The sequence below is a fragment of the Phocoena phocoena genome, chromosome 11, assembly GCF_963924675.1.
Source record: "Phocoena phocoena chromosome 11, mPhoPho1.1, whole genome shotgun sequence".
Taxonomy (NCBI): Eukaryota; Metazoa; Chordata; class Mammalia; order Artiodactyla; family Phocoenidae; genus Phocoena; species Phocoena phocoena.
In genome coordinates this window covers 90,751,594-90,771,962 of record NC_089229.1, presented here as the reverse complement: position 1 = coordinate 90,771,962, position 20,369 = coordinate 90,751,594, and the positions used below count along the sequence as shown (strand labels likewise).

General features: G+C 38.1%; 1 protein-coding gene across 2 annotated transcripts in view; it reads right to left on the bottom strand.

Annotated features, from left to right (window-relative positions):
• Positions 1–11,577: 11,577 nt before the first annotated feature.
• The window catches only part of RERG (RAS like estrogen regulated growth inhibitor), a 103,962-nt gene continuing 95,170 nt past the window's right edge, over positions 11,578–20,369 (bottom strand). The window contains exons 4-5 of one of the 2 annotated variants that reach the window (XM_065887443.1): positions 13,784–13,857; positions 11,578–12,235 (exon numbers count right to left, since the gene is read on the bottom strand). In XM_065887443.1, coding sequence (XP_065743515.1) covers positions 11,828–12,235; positions 13,784–13,857 — 482 coding nt within the window. In that variant the 3' untranslated portion in view covers positions 11,578–11,827. The remainder of the gene's footprint in view (positions 12,236–13,783; positions 13,858–20,369) is intronic. The other variant, XM_065887444.1, reaches the window with a different exon arrangement.

Sequence of the window (20,369 nt, the reverse complement as noted above, 5' to 3'; positions counted from 1 at the left end):
AGTGTTCTGCCTAGGTTTTCCTCTAATAGTTTTATAATGTCTGGCCTTATATTTAGGTCTTTAATTCATTTTGAGTTTATTTTTGTGTATGGTGTTAGGGAGTGCTCTAATTTCATCTTTTACATGTAGCTGCCCAGTTTTCCCAGCACCACTTATTGAAGAGGCTGTCTTTTCTCCATTGTATATTCTTACCTCCTTTATCAAAAATAGGATGACCATAGGTGCGTGGGTTTATATCTGGGCTTTCTATCCTGTTCCATTGATCTGTATTTCTGTTTTTGGGCCAGTACCATACTATCTTGATTACTGTAGCTTTGTAGTATAGTCTGAGGTCCAGGAGTTTGTTTCCTCCAGCTCCGTTTTTCTTTCTCAAGATTGTTTTGGCTATTCGGGGTCTTTTGTGTTTCCATACAAATTGTGAAATTTTTTGTTCTAGTTATGTGAAAAATGGCATTGGTAGTTTGATAGGGATTGCATTGAATCTGTAGATTGCTTTGGGTAGTATAGTCATTTTCACACTGTTGATTCTTCCGATCTAAGGACATGGTATATCTCTCCATCTGTTTGTATCGTCTTTAATTTCTTTCATCACTGTCTTATAGTTTTCTGCATACAGGTCTTTTGTCTCCCTAGGTAGGTTTATTCCTAGGTATTTTATTCTTATTGTTGCAATGGTGAATGTGAGTGTTTCCTTAATTTCTCTTTCAGATTTTTCATCATTAGTGTATAGGAATGCAAGAGATTTCTGTGCACTAATTTTGCATCCTGCTACTTTACCAAATTCATTGATTAGCTCTAATAGTTTTCTGGTAGAGTCTTTAGGATTCTCTATGTACAGTATCATGTCATCTGCAAACAGTGACAGCTTTACTTCTTCTTTTCTGATTTGGATTCCTTTTATTTCTTTTCTTCTCTGATTGCTGTGGCTAAAAATTCCAAAACTATGTTGGTGAGAATGGACAACCTTGTCGTGTTCCTGATCTTAGTGGAAATGGTTTCAGTTTTTCACCATTGAGAACGATGTTGGCTGTGGGTTTGTCATATGTGGCCTTCATTATGCTGAGGTTAGTTCCCTCTATGCCTACTTTCTGGAGGGTTTTTACCATAAATAGGTGTTGAATTTGGTCGAAAGTTTCTTCTTCATCTATTGAGATGATCATATGGTTTTTATCCTTCAATTTGTTAATATGGTGTATCACATTGATTAATTTGCATATATTGAATAATCCTTGCATTCCTGGCATAAACCCCACTTGATCATGGTGTATGATCCTTTTTATGTGCTGTTGGATTCTGTTTGCTAGTATTTTGTTGAGGATTTTTGCATCTATGTTCATCAGTGATATTGGCCTGCTGTTTTCTTTCTTTGTGATATCTTTGTCTGGTTTTGGTAACAGGGTGATTGTGGTCTCGCAGAATGAGTTTGGGAGTGTTCCTCCCTCTACTATGTTTTGGAAGACTTTGAGAAGGATGGATGTTAGCTCTTCTCTAAATGTTTGATATAATTTGCCTGTGAATGCATCTGGTCCTGGGCTTTTGTTTGTTGGAAGATTTTTAATCACAGTCTCAACTTCAGAATTGTGATTGCTCTGTTTATATTTTCTATTTCTTCCTGGTTCAATCTCGGAAGGTGGTGCTTTTCTAAGAATTTGTCCATTTCTTCCAGGTTGTCCATTTTATTGGCATATAACTGCTTGTAGTAATCTCTCATGATCCTTTGTATTTCTGCAGTGTCCATTGTTACTTCTCCGTTTTCAGTTCTGATTCTGTTGATTAGAGTCTTCTCCCTTTTTTTCTTGATGAATCTGGCTAATGGTTTATCAATTTTGTTATCTTCTCAAAGAACACGCTTTTAGTTTTATTGATCTTTGCTATCATTTCCTTCATTTCTTTTTCATTTATTTCTGATCTGATCTTTATGATTTCTTTCCTTCTGCTAACTTTGGGGTTTTTTTGTTCTTCTTTCTCTAATTGCTTTAGGTGTAAGGTTAGGTTGTTTATTTGAGATGTTTCTTGTTTCTTGATGTAGGATTGGATTGCTATAAACTTCCCTCTTAGAACTGCTTTTGCTGCATCCCCTAGGTTTTGGGTCATCGTGTTTTCATTGTGATTTGTTTCTAGGTATTTTTTGATTTCCTCTTTGATTTCTTAAGTGATGCCTTGGTTATTAAGTAGTGTATTGTTTAGCCTCCATGTGTTTGTATCTTTTACAGATTTTTTCCTGTAATTGATATCTAGTCTCATAGCACTGTGGTCGGAACAGATACTTGATATAATTTCAATTTTCTTAAATTTACCAAGGCTAGATTTGTGACCCAAGATATCATCTGTCCTAGAGAATGTTCCATGAGCACTTGAGAAGAAAGTGTATTCTGTTGTTTTTGGATGCAATGTCCTATAAATATCAATTAAGTCCTTCTTGTTTAATGTATCATTTAAAGCTTGTGTTTCTTTTTTTATTTTCATTTTGGATGATCTGTCCATTTGTGAGAGTGGCATGTTAAAGTCCCCTACTATTATTGTGTTACTGTCAATTTCCCCTTCTATGGCTGTTAGCATTTGCCTTATGTATTGAGGTACTCCTATATTGGGTGTGTAAATGTTTACAATTGTTATATCTTCTTGGATTGATCCCTTGATCATTATGTAGTATCCTTCTTTGTCTCTTGTAATAGTCTTTATTTTAAAGTCTATTTTGTCTGATATGAGAATTGCTACTCCAGCTTTCTTTGATTTCCATTTGCATGGAATATCTTTTTCCATCCCCTCACTTTCAGTCTGTATGTGCCCCTAGGTCTGAAGTGGGTATCTTGTAGACTGCATACATATGGGTCTTGTTTTTGTATCCATTCAGCAAGCCTGTGTCTTTTGTTTTGAGCATTTAATCCATTCATGTTTAAGGTAATTATTGATATGTATGTTCCTATTACCATTTTCTTAATTGTTTTGGGTTTGTTATTGTAGGTCTTTTCCTTCTCTTGTGATTCTTGCCTAGAGAATATCCTTTAGCATTTGTTGTAAAGCTGGTTTGGTGGTGCTGAATTCTCTTAGCTTTTGCTTGTCTCTAAAGGTTTTAATTTCTCCATCAGATCTGAATGAGATCCTTGCTGTATAGAGTAATCTTGGTTGTAGGTTTTTCCCTTTCACCACTTTAAATATGTCCTGCAATTCCCTTCTGGCTTGCAGATTTTCTGCTAAAAGATCAGCTGTTAACCTTAGGGGATTCCCTTGTATGTTATTTGTTGTTTTTCCCTTGCTGCTTTTAGTATTTTTTCTTTGTATTTAATTTTTGATAGTTTGATTAATGTCTTGGCATGTTTCTCCTTGGATTTATCATGTATGCTACTCTCTGTGCTTCCTGGACTTGATTACCTATTTCTTTTCCCATATTAAGGAAGTTTTCAACTATAATCTCTTCAAATATTTTCTCAGTCCCTTTCTTTTTCCCTTCTTCTTCTGGGACCCCTACACTTCGAATGTTTGTGCGTTTAATGTCCCAGAGGTTTCTGAGCCTGTCCTCAATTCTTTTCATTCTTTTTTCTTTAATCTGCTCTGCAGTAGTTATTTTCACTATTTTATCTTCCAGGTCACTTATCTGTTCTTCTGCCTCAGTTATTCTGCTATTGATATTTTCAATTTCATTTATTGTGTTGTTCATCATTGTTTGTTTGCTCTTTAGTTCTTCTAGGTCCTTTTTAAATGTTTCTTGTATTTTCTCTATTCTAGTTCCAAGATTTTGGATCATCTTTACTATCATTACTCTGAATTCTTTTTCAGGTAGATTGCCTATTTCCTCTTCATTTGTTTGGTCTGGTGGGTTTTTACCTTGCTCCTTCATCTGCTGTGTGCTTCTCTGTCTTCTCATTTTGCTTAACTTACTGTGTTTGGGGTCTTCTTTTTGGAGCCTGCAGGTTCGTCGATCCAGTTGTTTTTGGTGTCTATCCCCAGTGGCTAAGGTTGGTTCAGTGGGTTGTGTAGGCTTCCTGGTGGAGGGGACTGGTGCCCATGTCCTGGTGGATGAGGCTGGATCTTGTCTTTCTGGTGGGCAGGACCATGTCTGGTGGTGTGCTTTGGGGTGTATGTGACCTTATTATGATTTTAGGCAGCCTCTGTGCTAATGGGTGGGGTTGTTTTTCTGTCTTGCCAGTTGTTTGGCATAGGGTGTCCAGCACTGCAGCTTGCTGGTAGTTGAGTGGAGCTGGGTCTTTGTGTTGAGATGGAGATCTCTGGGAGAGCTTTTGCCGTTTGATATTACGTGCAGATGGGAGGTCTCTGGGGGGTCAGTGTCCTGAATTCGGCTCTCCCACCTCAGGGGCTCAGGCCTGAAACCCGGCCAGAGCACCAAGACCCTGTGAGCCGCACGGTTCAGAAGAAAAGGGAGAAAAAAAAGAATGAATGAAAGAAAGAAAAATATAAAATAGAATAAAATAAAGTTATTAAAATTAAAAATAAAAAACATTAAAAAGTAATAAAAAAAAGAAAAGAAAAAAAAAAGGACAGACAGAACACTAGGATGAATAGTAAAAGCAGAGCTATACAGACCAAATCACCCAAAGAAGCATACACATACACACTCACAAAAAGAGAAAAAGGAAAAAAAAAACCATATATATATATCTCGTTGCTCCCAAAGTCCACCTCCTCAATTTTGGGATGATTCGTTGTCTATTCATGTATTCCACAGATGCAGGGTACATCAAGTTGATTGTGGAGATTTAATCCCTGCTCCTGAGACTGCTGGGAGAGATTTCCCTTTCTCTTCTTTGTTCTCACAGCTCCCGGGGTTCAGCTTTGGATTTGGCCCCGCCCCTGCGTGTAGGTCGCTGGAGGGCGTCTGTTCTTCGCTCAGACAGGACGGGGTTAAAGGAGCCGCTGATTCGAGGGCTCGGCTCACTCAGGCCGGGGCAGGGAGGGGCACGGATGCGAGGCGAGCCTGCGGCGGCAGAGGCCTCCGTGACGTTGCACCAGCCTGAGGTGCGCCGTGCGTTCTCCCGGGGAAGTTGTCCCTGGATTCCGGGACCCTGGCAGTGGCGGGCTGCACAGGCTCCCCGGAAGTGGGGTGTGGATATTGACCTGTGCTTGCACACAGGCTTCTTGGTGGCGGCAGCAGCAGCCTTAGCGTCTCATGCCCGTCTCTGGGGTCCGCACTTTTAGCCGCGGCTCGCGCCGGTCTCTGGAGCGCCTTTAAGCAGCGCTCTTAATCCTCTCTCCTCGCGCACCAGGAAACAAAGAGGGAAGAAAAAGTCTCTTGCCTCTTCGGCAGCTCCAGACTTTTCCCCGGACTCCCTCCCGGCTAGCCGTGGCACAGTAACCCCCTGCAGTCTGTGTTCACGCCGCCAACCCCAGTCCTCTCCCTGCGCTCCGACCGAAGCCCGAGCCTCAGCTCCCAGCCCCGCCCGCCCTGGCGGGTGAGCAGACAAGCCTCTCGGGCTGGTGAGTGCTGATCGGCACCGATTCTCTGTGCGGGAATCTCTCCGCTTTGCTCTCTGCACCCCTGTTGATGCGCTCTCCTCCGCAACCCCGAAGCTTTCCCCTCCGCCACCCGCAGTCTCCGCCCGCGAAGGGGCTTCTAGTGTGTGCAAACCTTTCCTCCTTCACAGCTCCCTCCCGCTGGTGCAGGTACCGTCCCTATTCTTTTCTCTCTGTTTATTCTTTTTTCTTTTGCCCTATCCAAGTACGTGGAGGAGTTTCTTGCCTTTTGGGAGGTCTGAGGTCTTTTGCCAGCGTTCAGTAGGTGTTCTGTAGGAGTTGTTCCATGTGTAGATGTATTTCTGATGTGTTTGTGGGGAGGAAGGTGATTTCCACGTCTTAGTCCTCTGCCATCTTGGTCTCCCCTGAACATTTGCTTTAAATAGTTTTCAGGATGGCTTTCTTTGATGTGCCCTCCTTGCTGAATTCCCAGCTGAAAGATATATTTCTTTTTCTGCTCAACATTTTTGAGATATAATTCACATACAATAAAGAAGCTAATTTTAAGTTTACAAACTGACGAGCTTTAGAAAATGTATGTAGTCATATAACCACCACAGCAATCATAGTATAGGCTAGTTCTGTCATCCTAGAAATGTTCCCTTGAGACCCTCTGTGGTCTGTTCCCACTTGTTACAATTAATGTAGTTAAAAATATGATTACGTTTAAAGCCACCATCTAGCTCTTATTTTCTATTTATCCCATCTGTTATTTGTTCCTTTATTTCCTCTTTTTTCTGCCTTCTTTTGAATTGTGTATTTCTTATGATTCCATTCTATAAACACTATTGACCTATTAGCTACATCTCTCTATGTTTTTGTTCTTGCTTTTGTTTTTAATGGTCATTCTAAGATTTATAATATACTCATTCAACTTATCACTGTCTACCTTCAAATAATATAATTACATTTTATCAGCCTTTGTTCCACTATACATATGTGTTTCCATCCAGTACCCCCTACCCTTGGCTGCTTTTAAAATGTTCTCTTTTGCATTATTTTTCAGGAATTTGATTTTGATGTTCCTTGGTGTGTTTCCTCTGCTTTTTTTACTTGGTGTCTACTGAGTTTCTTGGAGCTGTGAGCTTATAATTTGAGAAATTTTTCACTGTTATTTATTCAAATACTTTCTTCTATCCCACCATCCCTTTCCTTTATTTCTGGGACCATAATTATATGTATGTTAGATTGCTTGATTTTGTTTCAGATGTCACCGATTCTCTGTTTATTATTGTCTTTTTTCCTCTCTTTGCTTCATTTTGGATTGTTTCAAGTACTATGTCATTAAGTTCACTGGTAATATTTTTTAGGATCTCATCTGATGTTAATCCTACTCAGTGTTTTATTATTTCAGATATTGCATTTTCCGTCTCTAGAAGTTACAATTAGGCCTTGTTTACAGCTTTCATTTCTGTCCTCATAATGTTCACGTCTCTTTCTACCTTGTTAGGCATATGTAGCATATTTATAATAACTGTCTTAAGTTCCTTGTTTGTTATGCTGTCATCTAGCATTTCTTGGTATGTTTCTATTGGTTGATTTTTCTCCTATTTATGGGTCATATTTTCCTATTTCCAACATTCATGGTAATTTTTGACTAGATGCAGACATTGCAATTTTTGTTTTGTTGGGTGCTGACACCGCCTGTTTTATATATTTGAAAGTTGCTAAGACAGTAAACCTTAAGTAGTCTCACCACAGAAAAGAAAAGGTAATTATGTGAGGTGATGAACATGTTAACAGACCTTATTGTGGTAATCATTTGACAATACACACATGTATCAAATATCATGTTGTACACCTTAAACTTGCACGATGTTTTGTCCGTTATATCTCAATAAGGCTTGGGAAAAAATAGACACTGGGTTCTAAGCACTAACAGAAAATCTTCCTTCTGATTCTATTTTCTATTTTTAGACCCAACAGTTATATAGTCCCAGAGTACAGTAATGTCCAGACCAAAAAATTTATTCTTAATTTTGATCACCCCTGGGAGTATCATTATTCCAGTCACAAAGAAGCAAGTTTACTACCCTTACTACATGGTAATGCAGGGTGAACATAAATTTACATGAAAATAAAGAGCAAATGCTCTCTGACCAAAAAAAACCAAACATGTTATAACAGGAGTAATTATATTACCAGGCTCAAATTTTAAAATACCATGGTTCTAGAGCATGAACAAACAAACAGACCAATGAAACAGAACAAACAGTCTCAAAATAGACCCATATATGTGGGAATACAGAATTTGCTAAATGCAGCATGTCAGACCTATGGAGAAAAAAATATTTGTCTTTATTTTTTCTCAGACTGTCCCAATAAGTTATTAGCTCAGGACAACTTTACTCTGAATTCAACTTTACTCTGATTAAATTTGGCCAAGTGAACTGACTAGTTCCTTATCCTCAAAGTGAGCATAGGCTGTTTTAATAAGACAGCTTGTTTGGTATCATACTTAGAATGCAAGATGTTGTGTTTATCTTTGTATATGTACGTATTACATATATTATTTAAAAGAAAGGTCCTGACTAACGGGTCTCTTCTTTCTGTGCTGTGAGTCATATGAGTACAAACACAATATATAGAAAAAAGTCTTTGGACTCTTGAAAGAAAAGCAATTACCAAAAAGCAAACGTTGGTAGTGGTAGTGTGATGATAACAACTCATCATTATTGTTCAAGAACACACGTTTCCATCATTAAAATACTGTGTGAAAAAAACCGACTTGTTTATCATCTTCATTTGTGGATAAACCTGAGGCATGAGAGGAATAACTAATTTATATTTGTGCAATCTCATGTTCTTCTGTAATTACCACTTGGTACTTTTGCCAGTGGTTCTATGTTTTAACAGGTCTGGATTTGTATGCATACGTCTAAGGAAGATGCTGGTGTTGGTGACTGTGAATTTCACTTCCTTCGTGTTTGACTTAAGGCAGCATCCAGGTATCACACTAGGCCTCCTTAGGAGCGTGCTGTTAATGGGCACTGGCTGAGCTTCATCTCCAAGTAGAGTACGAGAGAATGAAAGAGACTATGTTTCTAGAAGAGGACGTTTTAAAAACAATTTTACTCTGCTCTCATTTTCCCTACCCTTGTCTAAATGGACTGAAAATGAATTACAGCTAAGTTACCTACTTGGTCCTTTAAGATGCAATTACCTAAACTTGTAGTTCTATGAATTTTTGATACTTTTTCTTACTTCCAAATCCTTTATCCTTTTTCTTTCTCTTATCCCTTCTCTCTGCTTCCCTTCCCTTTTCTTCCTGAAGAATGATACACGTGGCTCTCCAAACTCTTTTAATTACTATACTTACCATCACCTTTCATGTCTCCATCTTTTGGTTCCACGCTATTCTTTTTGCCTAGATATTTTCACCATCTTCCTTTCCTGGATAACTTGTACATACAGTTGGCCCTTGCACAACATAGATTTGAACAGCATGGGTCACTTCTATGTGGATTTTTTTTTTTCAACAAACATACTGGAAAGATTTTTGGAGATTTGTGATAATACGAAAAAACCTGCCGACAAAACTCATAGCCTAGAAATATCGACATAATTAAGAAAAAGGTATGTCATGAATGCATAAAACATGTAGATACTAGTCTATCCTTACATAGGCATAAGGTGAGTGATATTTAACATAAAATTAATAATGTGTTTGTTTTCTTACCATTTTATAACATTGTGTTCAAAAAATTACATTACTGTACAGTATACTGCTCTCTCCTAATTGAAGAAATTACCTGCCAGCCTATCGTCATGGGTAAGTGTTTTTTTAAAAAATGTAAATGTTTCCAATACTGTATTATGAATATGACTGTAGTGCTGTATACCATACTGTTATAACCATTCATTCATTAGAGTATAGGCTAGGCTATCGTGAAGTAATCATTTTGATTACACTAGGCTACCATAAAGCATTCATATTGCAGCTTCCTCGTTATCAATGCATGAAGCAAATATGAATTTCTTTTTCACATGGTCTTTCCATTTTTGACATTTAGCGTTAGTAATACGTATTACATCTACAGTGTTTTGTGTCATATGAGACAATATTGCTGTAGGTACTGACGGATGATTCATCTTGTAAACCGATGATGTAGACTTACGGTATTGATAAGTACAGTACAGTATTGTAAAAGTATTTTCTTTTCCTTATGATTTTCTTAATAACATTTTCTTTTCTCTAGCTTCATTTATGTAAGAATACAGTATATAATGCATACAACATACAAAATATGTGTCAGTCGACTGTTTATTTTATTGGTAAGGCTTCTGGTCAACGGTAGGCCATTAGTAATTAAGTTTTGGAGGGAGTCAAAAATTCCACACAGATTTTCAACTGTGTGGAGAGTCGACGCCCCTAATCCCCGCCATTGTTCAAGGGTCAACTGTATTCTTCAAGATTCAGCTCAGAAACCATCAAATGGACTAACATGTCAAGTTACATGCCCAGTTTATCTGTAAATATTTGTTCATGAATGAATGAAAGCATAAATGAAACAAGTCTTCCCTACATTTTCTCCTTCCTGTGTCTTCATTCCACAGCTCAAGAACAAGAGCCATATCTCAGCCTACTAATATACCATAGTGAATCATAGTATGGGCTCTACTGTCTGACTTGGCCTCTCTGGGTTCAAATCCCGGCTCTGCCCACTAAATAGCTGTGCAAACTTGTTTTCCCTTGTGGCTCAGTATCTTTATCCTTGCAACTGTGATCATAATACTATCTCTTGCATAGGGGTATTGTGAGAATATGATGAGATAGTACATAAGGCGCCTAAAATAGCACCTAAGCACTCTAAAAATGTAGCTATTATTCTATTCAAGTGGTTCCAATTTCCTGATCCACCTCCACAGGACCTTCACAAGAACAGAGCTGTTCAGGTGCTTCTTTTCTATATCACGTTCACTGATTCGTCAGCTCTGCAATCCAACAAGCTCTTGAAGTCTCTCCTAAAACTACAAACTTTTTATGTTATCACAAGAAAGACTGCCTGAAGGTCACAGAATGTGAAAGTTATGCTTTTTATTATATTCACGTAAAATAGTCAGTTACACTGAGTTGTCCAAATGCATTGGTGAATTAAAGCCTCCAACTCTTACAAATTTTTATACATATATCTATGCATTTATAAATACACACATATGTAAAAGATATATATTTTCTTCTAAAGTAAAGTGCCCAAATCTTGATATATGGGGGCATAATAGGGAAAAAAGAATCATAAAGCTTTATCAATTATAGACTGTACTTTCTCAATATAAGAATCTGTTTTATACGCATTTATTCAGGCATAGGGAACTCTAATCACTCATCCTTTTCTGAATTCTCCTAAGTGAATTAATTTATCTGAAATATTAGAAGCCACATAGCCAACTTAATGAATCAGAGGCTGGTTCTTCTTACTGTGCCTGCCACAAAGCCTGGGCTCCCCAACGGAAGAGTAGTTAAGCCACATTCTTAATTTTCCTGTTGTTTTGAATGTTGTCTTTCTTCTAAGATGATAACCAGAGGGAGAAATGAACCAGACACCTCTAATTCCAAATCCTCTATTAGCATTCAATAAAGTCAGGGCTTGGTGAAAAGATTCCCTTCGTCTTTACATCGCCCTGGGCTTGGTGAGAAATGGTCCAGGAGGATTTGAATTGAGGGGTCCTGCTGCCTTTGTTATAATTAAATCTTGTTGGAGCCACAGAAGAAGAATTAGGGTGCAATGATCAATAGATCAAGGAGAGAACCAACTCAAATTGAAATGAAACTCTCTATGACAATGGAAAACTTTGTGAGAGCATGTTTGAATTTAAGAACAAAACAAGGGTTAAAGAAAAACTAGATGATTTAAGATAATTCAGAAAAATCCTCACTTCAAATAGAAACTAAGGCTCTATTCCCTGGTCCAACATCTTAGGTACTCTTCCTGTGTTTTCACTGTATTTTCTATTATCTTAGACTTTTAGGGTGATCATTTGTAGACTTTGACAAGGAATGGAATTTAAAAATGCCTTTGAAAAGACTTCCACCTATCGAAGCAAGGTGAAGATGCCTAAAAATATCTTAATATGAACACAGCCATTGCAGAATCTGGTGATTACATGTTCAAACTGCAAAAGAGCATATTTTATTCAAGCAGGCAAAAGAGAGATTGTCAGCACTGAAATTGCATTAAAACACTCTATAACTTCCCAACATATGGGAGGCTGGGACCAGTGGGAAGCCCAGATGTTTCCCAGAGTCAGAACAAGGAATGGAGTATTTTATTTGGGGGGAGAAAAAGGGGAAAGGGGCAAGAAAGTGTTTCCATTTACCCAACCCACCTGAGCAGGGCCTTCACAAGAACAGAGCTGCCTAACTGCTGATTTTGGTGAGCATCTTGTTAATGGCTTGCTTGACGTGCGTGGTGGAGCTGCGTCGCCTCGTCTTGCCCTGGACCATCCTCCGGCGACGTACCTCTCTACACAGCTCGTAGAATATCTCGGTGATGTTCCCTTCCCCGGTACAGGCAGAACACTCATAAAAAGCACATGCCAATTCTGTGGCCAGCTTCTCCCCTTCTTCTGTACTAACCTGTCTGGAGTGGTCCAAGTCAGCTTTGTTTCCAACCAAGATGAGAGTCACATTCTTGGGCTTTTTGATCTCATCCAGGATGTTCTTAAGTGGCAGCACTTCCTCAAAACTTCCTCGGTCAGTAACGTCATATACCAGCACAAAGCCTTCCCCCCATCGCATGTGTCCTTCCCTCTGAATGGTGTCTTCCTGTTGGCAAGGAAAATACGGCAGTCGGGAGACCTGGCAGTAATTGCCCTGTGTAGATGCTGCAAATGCTAACGGTGATCCCTTAATGACTATTCCTTATGTTCAGTGTCATTAAAATTTCTTGGTAGTCTGCCTGAACAAGCTGACCTTCTCAATCAGTTTAGAGTAGAAGCATTACTTAGGGAACGAAACATTTTCTAACTGCATAGAACCTAACTTTCGGCTTCTGATTTTTTTCTTGCCACATCGTTAAGTGTGTAATCCCAAGAACTATAAAGAAATTATACTCTTAGTTGAGCATATTGCCTCTGAGACTTTTCATCACAAATAAAGAATTGGCCGGTAGGTAACAGACAAGTAGACCTTATCCCATCCTTTGAGATCAGGATTAGAGGCACGGCATAGTGAACTGGTTTTGATTTTTTTTTTAATTTTTTTCTCTCTTCAGATTAGAGACAATTAGCCCCCAGGACAGAAAAACAGTGAAAACTTGTATAGAGAGTCAAACTCAAAGCCTGGGGATTTGGGCTTCTTTTTCTATCTCAACACCCTCCAAATATTATGCAGTCCCAATAATGACAGAACCTCATTTGCAGTGATTCTCAAAGTGGGTGATCCCTGCTTCCTAAGAAGGCAGCATGTGTGATTTGAAAATGCATTGCCTTTATAGGCTCAAATGATTTCTGCAGGCAAGTATTTCCCTGCTGCCTCTCTTTAGAATCAGTGCTGGAAGGAGAGAGCATATATAGGGAGCAGGTAGTGATGAGAAGGAAAACTGTATAATTAGCTGCAAGTATACTTCTTGGATTAAATACTTTAATTCAAGTCTTCTTGGGATCCCAAGTAACTGAAAAGCACCATGAAATCCTTCAGCTGCCTAACCCTCATTCTTAGTGGTCATGCCTAATCTTGGGAACCAAACCTACCTATGAACTTGTTTATAATTTCAGAACGACGGGCTACAAAACAAATTTATGTTAGTTTCATTTTTAAATAAGTTACTATTGTTCAGTGATGTGACTCAAATTTTCAATCGGATGTGGTGAGGTCTGAAAAGAATATTACAGAAGGGATTCTTAAAATGAAGTATTCCAAAAAAAGATTCTAAGGTCATACAAGTTTAGAATATAATATATAGTAAATTTCTTAAAGATTCACCTTATACATAAGCATATTAAGGCTCTGAGAACTTCTCCAGTAATGATATCTGTTTAACTTTATCACAGCATTCCAATGGGAGTTTTGGGAGATCTCTCCAACTCCACAAAATATAGGTGGGCAATTCTATTCTAGATGATATTATGTGAATGTTATGATATTTCCAAAACCCCTTTGGAATACTGGGTAATTTACATAAGGATGCATATGCAAATAAGTTAATACTGTTGCAAATAAGTTAATATTGTATTTAAAATAACTAGGTAATTAAATTTAAAAAGTCTTTAGGCATCATTAGTTAATTATAGGAAAGTATCTTAATTTTGTTCATATTATGCACATCTTATTTTTATTTGATCCAGAAAATATTTTAGCTTATTCCTCATTCACCTGGCCAGCAGTATCCAGTATCTCCATGGTGACAACTTCATCATCAATGGTTGCTTGGTGTCGGTAGGTTGATTCTGATGAAAGGTGAAAAAGAAGGTGAAAAGGTAAATAAGTGCATGATTTAATTTGATGCTTAGACTTACCAATTATTGACAGGAGTATGTCTGTTTTTATAGCATAAGGGAATGTGCATCCCAGGAAGTCTTTGCCTCTTATTTTATTCTCCCATGAGGCCAGCTTCCTGATGCTCTCTTCCTTCTAGAATGAGGCCTCTACATCCTAAAATGAGAACGTGATTCCCACAAGTGCATTCTACCTTCATACTCCTAAAACTCCAGTTTCTGGAATCATGTTAATTCCTGTTCCAGACAAGATGGCATATAGACAGAAGCTGTTCATTTCTATCTAGACCTCAACCCTAGGAATGTAATAAACATTAGAGGGAAGTGGATGGCTATCCATGTAAAAAATGACTGTGTAAAGCTATGAGGGACCCTTGGGGCAGTAGAAGGTGGTTGGACCCCAGTGACTGGGGGTTGGTGAGGAACAGTTACCCAACATGGAGGAGGGCTGGGCAGCATGGAGGGGAGAGGGAACAAAGCAGAGTTCATGTTGCCTCTTCAAGGTAGAAAAATGGCAGCAGTTCAATACCAGCCGGAGGCTGGTAGGATGATATCAGAGTAGTCCCCAAGCTCTGCTGGAGTCAGGAGAAGTTAGCAGGGCCAAGGGCACCAGGTGGCTGAGTGTGCCCCTGAACGTGAAATGGAAACCAGAAGTTAAAATGGTGCTGCTTTATATGAAAACTAGAACAACTGTCATAAAGCACTCAATAACTGATTAAGTGGATGAAGTTCAGGTTGAAGAACTCTCCCTGAAAGCACTAGTAAATGATAAGAAGGCAAATGTGAAAGTAAAATATAAGAGATATGGATAATAGAAATAGACATGTTATTTTCTACTATAAAATCAGCCTCAAAGAGAGAATAAAATCCATAGAAGAATGGAAAATATTTGAGGTTGTAGTGACTGAGAATTTCCCAGGATGAGAGGCATTGAACTACTTCATATCAAAAGGACTGACAGTATAGAATAGATAAACAACAAGGTCCTACTGTATAGCACAGGGAACTATATTCAATATCCTGTGATAAACCATAATGGAAGAGAATATGAAAAAGCATGTATATATGTATAACTGAATCACTTCACTGGACAGCAGAAATTAACACAATATTGTAAACCAACTATACTTCAATAAAATAAGTTTTAACAAAGAACTAACAGGACACACAAGGAAAAAAGTCCCATGTCTCAACCTGTTACAACAAAATGTAAGGCTATCAATGACAAAGAGGAAAATTTTAAAGGATCTAAAGGAAAAAAGCCCATCACCTACAAAAGCATGTGATTCAGATTGACCCTGGGCTTCTCATCAGCAAAACTGAATTCAGGATCCTAATGGAGCCAAGCAAAGCAGTGAAACTACAACAAAAGCAATCCAGAATTACAGTTCTAGATAACAACAATATATCAGGTTGGAGGCGGGGGAAGAGACCAGAGGCAGGTTTGAGTGAGCTAATGTACTTGTCTTACTCCAAATGATGACATGACAAAAAGGAAGAACTGAAAAAAGTGAGCAAATTATTCAACTCAACTGTTAGAAGAGGAAAACAGAATAAATCCAAGAAGATATGAGGAAAGAAGTAAAAGAGAAAACATTAGATAAGGTTGACAAAACCAAAGCACGGTGCTTGAAAAATTTTAAAAAAAAGGGTGGAGGAAAGGTAAAAATCTGGCAATGTTGACTAATAAATTAAGAGAGAAGGTGCGATCAAACAAAATTTAGCATAAAAAGGGGAAATAATTACACATTCTGGCGAAATAGTAATAAAAATAAAATAATATTATGAACTGTATACCAAACAAATTTCAAACACTTGATAAATTTTGTGAGAGAAAAAAATACACAGATTGTTGCAATGAGAAATAGAACACAAGTAGATCAATAGTGGGTAAAGAAATTTAAATGCTGATTGTAGATTTCTCTTTGTCATAATGAAATAACTGCACTCAATTGGCTTTATAGGAGATTGCTATTAAACATTAAAGAAGCTGTTCTAGAAAAACAAAAAAAAAGAATAGCTACCCATTACACAAACTCCAACAAGAAGTATTGCAAAAGTAATACGAAGAGAAAAGAGAAAAAATTGTAGCCTAATTTTATTCTTAAACATAGATTCAAAAATTCTAAATAAAGTATTACCCAGTTGAATCCAACAGTGTAATAAGAAAAGTACATCATAAACTAGTAGAGTTTATTTCAGTAACGCAAAGTGTTTATAACTATTAGTGCAATTAACACATTAAAGGACTAAAGAAAAAAACCACATGATTACCTCTATAGGTAGATCTACAGCATGATAAAATGTATATAAACTTAAAGTATATGCATATATAGAAAAATACTTTTTTCAAAAAATATGTAATAGCTAGCACATACTGCTTGTCATTTGAACACGAATGGTTCTAAACGCTTTACTTATGTTAACTCATTTACTCCTTACAAATATTTCATGCAGTATGTATTACTATCAGATCTATTTTATGTGAAGAAACTGAGGCACAACAACATTTAATAAGTTGCTGAAGGTGACACAGGTGTTAAGTGGTAGGTACAGTTGAGACTGGAACCCAGAAGATTGGCTTTAGGAATTTAGGCTTTGAACCGCTGTGCTAAGTAGCAGCCATATTAGATTATGTACCTATGGGAAAGAGGAGGGCAATGAATGGCAGAAGAGGGGTTGCAGGAAAAATAAAGTGAAATAATATAAAGGCTTCACGTACACATGACACGGTGTCAGGAAAACAGCAGCATGATTAACGGAAGTATTAACTCAATTAACTCAGTTATTTGCACTTCAGGTACCCAATCACTAACCAAGCAACTAACTAAAACTTAGAAGTTTCTTTCTCATCAGGGTAGCCAGTAAACCAGTGTTTTTATTTCATTTCTTCTCTATCTGTCTCATGTTTCTGACTTTCATTTCTTCAGCTCATCAACTATTTTGCAGTTCTTTTCTGACCACAGTTTTAAGTAACTTTGTTGTAAATCAAGTCTCCTACTCAAAATAGAAGCCACAGAAAGGAAACTGAACTAAGCAGCGCTATAGCCAAGCTAGCCTTCGACCTGCCATCAGTCGTGTGTAATGATCATTGCCATAGGCATGGCCCATTGCGAACGTATTTGCTGAAAAATAAAATTTTAAAATGAAGTTTTGTTTTGTTTTAGACTCCACATATAAATGATAACCTGGCCATGGACATTTAGGGTGCTTCTATATTTTGGCTATTGTAAATAAATGTACAGTTCAGGGAATATAACCAATAGTTTATAATAACTTTATATAGTGTGTAATCTATAAAAAATTGAATCACGATGTCGTACACCTGAAACTAATATACTATTGTGAATCACTATTCCTCCATTTTAAAAAATGAAAATGGGATTATGTTCAATAGATTTTAACAAGTGTATTTTACGTTACTGTCATTTTCCAATAATACGTAATCCCTATGTGGTATGTATAATGATTCTCAATTCTAGATCACTCCATCCCCCTACTCTTCTATGTTAAATGGGAGATTATTGTTTTGTCTAATTGAATGCTCTAAAATACCATTTACAGTAGCTACTCATCTAGAAGTTTTCTCTCAGTTATTTCCTTTTCATCTTCAGTGCTCCAGCCTGAAGAGGAGAGGCCAGAGGGCAGCACACAGCTAGGATCCATGCCCTTTTTGTTTCTCTCTCCACTGCTCTGCAGTGCCCTTTGTGCTGCCTTCCCTTTGAAAGGACTGGCATCAGCCCTGGAGCCTGGAAAACAAGAGTTCCGGGCTCTAGCCCATCTCTTAGCACCAAAAGTTGTCTGACAGGGACATTTTTCTCAGTTGCCCCCATGATAAATAGGATATGTATTTCAACCACAGAAGGTCACAGTAGGGGGGGAATAAAATATAATGAAAATGGTATGAAGTTGTGCAATTCTTTGGCTGTTTGTTAACCGAAACGGAAACGTTGAAAGGCAGGAAATGAGGGAATGTTAGCCACAGACAGAGCAGCGGGTGGTAGCAGTGATTTCATCTAAGCTGAACACTGGTTTCATATCGTTTGAAGCATTTTTTTCTTTAAGCCCCTTCTCTCTCTCATTAGGAACCCATGTCTACATGTAAAACAGTGGAAACATTGCTTACAGAGGCAAAACCTTGTACATCGTGTGCTAGAATTATCCGAAGATAATTCTAAAAAATGTACTAAGTACTTTGGAGTGAAATTCTACTATTCATTCTAAAACATGAGAATAAATGTGTATGTGTTTGGAGGGTGGAAACACTTTTCTTTTTTTCATACTAACAGAGAATGATAATTTTTAGTCTTTTTTCTTGAATGTTACGGAGAATGATTGTTTAAGAGATACTTTGAAGTGAACCAAATATTGTATACTGTAAGGTCAATATTAGTTTCAAGATGGAATTAGGCATATTAAATATATATATATATTAAACATATATCTGAAGTTCACTGTATATGAGAGATACATGATTTATAACCTATATTCATTACCATTTTATAAACAGAAGTATATTTTGTATACTAAAAGAAGCTGACGCTCAAAGGGATGTTTTGTGTGATTAATCCTTTCACTAATTTAGCTCTTCTGCAAATTTCAGCATATTAATATGGACACTTGGCTAGTACAGTAACAATGACAGTAATGTTTATTTATGCTATAGTGGGAATTGTACTAACGGGAGTTCTATTGCTGGTCTAACCACAAACTAGCCACGTAATCTTGGATAAATTTACTTCTTTGGACTTGCTTCCTTATTTGCCAAATGACGATCTCAAAGTTCCTTGCTGTGCCAATATTAAATAGTTCTGTGAGTTGTCTGAGCACCTCTGCTTTAGTATCCAGTTGAGAGCATTTGTTCTGGGTGTGTCTCTCTCTTAGAATGAACCTTTCCAAGCAGAGGGAATTGTAATGCAGGCAGGAAGAACCAATCTCAAAATCAAAGTGTCAGTGTGTCCAATATGTCTCCCACTTCCTACCCTCACTCTTGTCTGAGCCTTTACTAACCAAGTAGAGACACCATAATCCATTCAAACACAGAGTAGGGTGCCTCCTAGGTAGTAGTAGTCTCTCTCTCTCTCTCTCCAACTGCCCCCAACAAGCATAAGTACACATACACACACAACTGTACACGATCTAAGCCTTTGTCTGTGTTCTCTGCCATGATCAGCATTTTCTGAAGGTAATATGACTCTCAGAGGTAGAGATTCAGTTCTTTTTTTGGAATCTAATCAGAACACAGAAGCTGTCCTGCACCCAGAACACTGCTGCCACCTCCATCAATCAGGAGTTTTTCCTGGTTAGGTGGTCCAAGTCCCAAATCCTATAGGCTCCAGTGGTGGTTTTCTAATGCAATTCACAGACCAGCTCTGGCCTCTGACAAAGATTTCACTGGTCCGTGGCGAAATGAGAAAAATGTAAGGAAAACTAAAATTGTCCAATGTAAGGGATTGAATATTTTCTTAGATTATATCCTTCAAAACACTTGGAGGCTAATAATATTTCCTTCTTTTATGAAATGTAAGTGCCACCAGAATGTTTAATTTTCCCTCAGCCTCTGAGCCTCCATCCCTAACTGGAATTCCTGTGATAGTTCCTCTCCTTAAAAAAAAAAATCTAAATTTTGGGAATCACTTGCTATTTTCTTTATAGAATTATCTGAAGCAAGAATTATCTGTAGCAAGCATTTTCTTTATAGAATTATCTCAGAGCAATAGATATTCCCGTGTTGTTAACATGTTGAATGGTGTTCATTGTCTTCAGCATCTCATGGAACAATAATTCTGTTACAGGTTGAAAAAAGGCCCCATGTTTTGGAGGAAGGCTGTGCATTCAGAATTCAAAACTGTCCTTTGCAAATATGCCATTTTACTTTCTAGGTAGCTTTCCCTTTGGATGGTGGTTTTGAAACTCTATAATAATAGTATGAAGTTACATACAGGAAATGCTTGGTTCATCTTGAATCAGATGGATTGGAAACTCCTGTAGGCTAGAACATTAGTGACTTCTAGTACATGAGTGTACACACACACACACACACACACACACATCCAGTTTCCAGGGTGACTGAATGAAAGCCTCACCTGGGAGTGAGTCATCTATCTGATACTCCTGAAGTCAGATGAGCGCTGTTGTTGCCTAGCAACTGCAATCCTTTTGGAGCAGCACGGTACAAGGTCACTCAATAAAATTTCATTCTTCTTTTTTTTTTTTTTTTTGCGCTACGCGGGCCTCTCACTGTTGTGGCCTCACCCGTTGAGGAGCACAGGCTCCGGAAGCGCAGGCTCAGCGGCCATGGCTCACGGGCCCAGCCGCTCCGCGGCATGTGGGATCCTCCCGGACCGGGGCGCAAACCCGTGTCCCCTGCATCGGCAGGAGGACTCTCAACCACTGTACCACCAGGGAAGCCCAAAATTTCATTATTCTTAGTGAAGGAAGCCTGAGTTACAGATAACTGATGC